The sequence below is a fragment of the Pteropus vampyrus genome, unplaced genomic scaffold, assembly GCF_000151845.1.
Source record: "Pteropus vampyrus isolate Shadow unplaced genomic scaffold, Pvam_2.0 Scaffold154, whole genome shotgun sequence".
Lineage (NCBI taxonomy): Eukaryota > Metazoa > Chordata > Mammalia > Chiroptera > Pteropodidae > Pteropus > Pteropus vampyrus.
The window spans coordinates 1,944,036-1,948,447 of NW_011888935.1; the positions used below are offsets into that span (position 1 = coordinate 1,944,036).

A 4,412-nucleotide genomic window follows, 5' to 3' on the forward strand; every position below is an offset into this window, starting at 1 on the left:
CTCCTTGCTCTCTTTAACTTTGCCCTGTCTTCGTCTGCTACCCATTTGCTCTCATGTCTCCCTGTCCACTGGTATTGTCGCTCCCCTGCTCTCTTCGGCTGGAACTGACACAGGTCACTCCTTCGTCCTGCAGGTGCCCCATTTCCGTAACCGAAGTGGCAGGCCGGCCGCCGCTCTGCCCCTTACTGGCCTGCTCCCTGTTCTCTCCTGGCGGCTCCTCTCTCCCAGAGGGTGTCATCGTGTCTGATGACACCTGGCTTTGTGAACAAGGTCCAGGTGTCGGAAGCGATCATCTTTGCAAAGGAGATGAAAGGCGGGAGCCAGTGGGGCCTGAGTGGACCTGGAGGCGCTGCATCTTAGCAAAGGGAGAATGAGGGACTGAGCCCCACCCTCCCCGGAGCAGGGGCCACCGGGGTGAGCGTCCACCCCACCAGGGTGAGCATCTGCCCCACCAAGGTGAGCGTCCGCCCCACCAGGGTGAGCATCTGCCCCACCGGGGTGATCGTCCGCCCCACCAGGGTGAGCATCTGCCCCACCGGGGTGAGCGTCCGCCCCACCAGGGTGAGCATCTGCCCCACCGGGGTGAGCGTCCGCCCCACCAGGGTGAGCATCTGCCCCCCCGGGGTGAGCGTCTGCCCCACCAGCGTGAGCATCTGCCTCCCGGCTCAGCCTTCCTTTCCAGGATTCCCACCAAGAGACAGGCATGTTGAAGAGCAAAATCCCGAGTCTTCAGAGAAGGGTATATCTTTTCCTCTGTGTGTGTGTGTGTGTGTGTGTGCGCGCGCGCGCACGCGTGTATGCGTGCACGCGCATGTAAAAAAGCAAGACTCTAGGCCTGAGCAGTCAGGATCTCTTGGAAAGGGGCATTTGTTTGGGCCCTATCTATCCATGTAGGCACTTTAAGCTGTCGCACGTGTCTAAACAAATCCAAAGGAAGTCTCGGAAGGCTGTGCTCGTGGAGGTGGAAGTGTGAGCTCTAAGTGTGTGTTGGTGGGCAGGTGGCTACCAGGAAATGAAGGGACATGTCCACTGCACGCTCTCATCTGAAGCACGGCGGGGCACCGGGCGAGGGGCTGGTGGTGGCGACAGCACCCGAATGCACTTGGCTGCTGTGGGTCCTCTCAGTCTATACATTCTCAGTGCCTTTGCTTGAAAAGAGCATCCCATTTAAGTCAACACTTCCTCCCTACTCGTTCTTTCCTAGGTTTTCAATGATTTTATTTCTTCGGAATCTTCATGTTCCCCATTTATTTATTTATTTTTTAAGCAATAGAGAGTGAAGTGTGATGCTTCACCAATGACCACATCTGTGCTTTGATCTTTAAAAACGCATGCCATAACAAGAATATATCAATACTTTCTACGAAACTTAAATCTCTTTTTACGACTGGGGTTTGGACTTCGAATCCAAATAAAGGATTTAAGTCATTTGGAGAGAAGAGAGAAGAGAGATTCGTCCCTCCCCATCCCAGCCAGAAACAGTGAGAGAGTGAAAGAGAGAGAACGAGAGGGAGAGTAAACAACAAATCGGATACGTCGATCTGATTAGGAGCCAATCTGGACCAAATCAGCTCTGCTTCGCTGGGAATCTTTAAATAATGCAAAGGAGAAAAGAACAGTGATTTCGGTCTCCTAGGCAGCAGGTCGGTGAATCAGACAACAATATTCTTCAGTTCAATCTAACTCATCCAAAATCATGCAGATTCAGCCTAAGTTACTGATTACATATTAATGATATAAAGATAATGATTAATTTTATAAAGCATCTTCCTCCGAAGCTATAAAAGCTTATAAACTATCCAACGTGTTCACTTTTCTCTCATAATTTGCTTATAGATGTAGGAGAAAGTAACTAAAAATATATTTTCCTGATCCTAAACCATTACAAAATAAACGCTTGTAAAGCGAGTCACAGCTGACAAGGGCCACACACTTCCGACTTCATATTTTTCAAAATGTCTCTCTTGCAGTCACTGATAGTGTAAAAATAATGTTCTCATAAAGCACTGCAAGTTAAAATTTTAAAACAAGCTCATTTCAATAAGGGTCGATGTGACTGTATGCGATTTTTCCTTCCCAACTACCATTCATTCCGCCGTGGGCAGCGAGAGCCGCCCAGCCTCTATGGGCAGACACGGGGCTTGGGTTTCACTCTGCTACCCAGCAGTCCATCTGACAGGCTGCGAAACGATACTTTCAAAACCACGTCTCGATATCAGGCCACACTTTCGTGTCAAAGAAAGCCAGGCCAGAATGATCCAATTTGCAAATGGCACATGGAAGGCGTGTTGCCCACCGTGGTTGGATAAGCACCATGACCCGCAGGGCAGGTGCTTTTTACCTGCCGCTATGAATCAGTCCCTCTTAGCCGTGTGTCTGCAGGAGCACCGTGGGTTACGCTAAACTCATTTTCCTCACTATTAGGCTTAAAAGGAAACTAGCTGCTTGCTGTGAAATAGATTTGCACCGCCAGTGTTTTAAAACTTCATCAAAATTCATTTGTCTTCTGGAAGAAACTTTCACACACTGCGGGCGGGCTTGGGAAGTCTAAACAGGTACCTGAGCGAGGAGAGAGGTGTGGGGGCTGAGAGAAGCTCCACGCAGCAAAGTGGCTAGGATGAGCCATGTACAGGCTAATCGGACTGTGTTTTAACTTCAGTGATGCTTAGCCACGGGGAGCGGCGTCAGTGTGTGAGCCGGTCAGGCCAGAGCCCATGCATTCACGCACCTGTTCCTGGAGCACCTTAAGCAATGCCTGGGTGTGTGACTGCTCTTCCTTTGCTTGTTCCAGCTCCGACTTTTTGTTGTTTAACTCCTCCTGGATGGTCAGCAGTTGCTGCGAAATTAAAGGATATTTAGAGTAAAAAGGATGGAAGGTCAGGTGATCGTAAGATATTCGAGATGTTCATTTCAAAACGAGAGACGGTTTTTATGTCTTAAAGCTTAGTCTAGATCTCAGTTAACGTTTGTGGGTGTTCTGGCCCTCCCCAACTTAGTGTAAGGAGTATTCCAGTTTATGGCACATTATTAGGCTGTTTGTGATACTTATGCACAACGAAGCGAGTCTGTTTTGGTATTTACGAAGGTACCGTTATATTTCTTTAAACAAATGCACATTTATAGAGATACGGAGAATAGCGTTAATAAACAACGTATTGATAGAAGGAATTAAAAAATAAAAATTACAAATAATTAGTCATCTCCTTCAAGATGACTTCATTTTACATATGACAGTAAAGCTATTTCTCCAAGTGGCTGGGACCACAAAAGAACCTTTGACTTTCTCTGTTATGACAGCGATGTTTTATTAGTTCAGCAGGACTGAAGTCCAAACTGCAATCAATATATCAGCCGAGAAAACTGCTGATATAAGCTGTCAAAACACTAAGCCATGGCCTACACTGCTATTTTTAAGCAGGGCCACTGAAGGGACTTCTGTAAACCCTGAGCTTTCCTGGCCCTATCAGCTGTAACTCACACCGAGGCTTTTACCTTCTTGCCAAAGGCACAGCGCTGCCCAGCACTCACTCCTGGGAACATGGCTACATGTTAATACAAACACAGGCTGGGGGACGTTTAATTAAGACCTTCCAAACTCGCCCTGGAAACAGCTATGTCTGCTCAAGGCTTCTTGACAATGAAGGACTGGTTTGAAAAGACAGAAGTGCATTTCTTCTGCTCCTGGACACAACGAATGCTGCAGTAATGACAGGAAAACCCTGCAGCCACCACCCTGCCAGGAAGGAAGCCACCTCCGACACCAGGGCGGCTTCTTCGGGGCCTGGACAAACTGGCCACGGGGCCGCCTGAACCGTTCTTAGCTACCGAGGTCCGAAAAAACACCGCAGTGGATTCCTGACGCTTCGGCCCACCAACTGGAAGGGATGAATTCAATCTTCACAACCGCTAGTTTGGGGACTTGCTGGGGTATAGGACGTACTCAGAAAAACGCATTCTGCTTTCCTGTGGGCTGGCTTGCTCTGTGCCCTCCTCTGGCACTGGATAGAAATGGAAGACCCTATAAGCATAAACGGAGATTTCCTTGCAGTTTTCTGAAAACTCGGTGGCTCCCATTCCTGCAGGTGCCCATCTCATGATCACACGAAGTGATAGGCACACCCGACAGCAGCTCCCTTAAAAGTTTAAGTCTAATCCTTAAACTTCCTTTAAAAACGAGCCAAACCAAGGGCACGAGATTATCCTCAAAAGTGGGCAGCTTATGTTGGTTCGCTGAGACCACTGATGTCTGGCAGAAGGGGCTTGGCTGCACTAACGATGGTACGTCCATACGATGGAGTGCTACGCAGCCATTAAAAAGAAGAGGCTTATAATATGTTGTTCCCCGGACAAAAAGTTCAGGTTACAAAAGGTTTCACTGAATTTTGCAACATATTCATAGAAAGGGATCTGGA

At 48.3% G+C, this 4,412-nt stretch overlaps 1 protein-coding gene across 4 annotated transcripts in view; it reads right to left on the reverse strand.

The window, feature by feature from the left end:
* ENOX1 (ecto-NOX disulfide-thiol exchanger 1) overlaps positions 1-4,412 on the reverse strand; it is a 402,429-nt gene that overhangs the window by 46,189 nt on the left and 351,828 nt on the right. For all 4 annotated transcript variants that reach the window (XM_023536375.1, XM_023536373.1, XM_023536376.1 and 1 more), the window contains one exon: positions 2,729-2,836. In XM_023536375.1, coding sequence (XP_023392143.1) covers positions 2,729-2,836 — 108 coding nt within the window. The remainder of the gene's footprint in view (positions 1-2,728; positions 2,837-4,412) is intronic.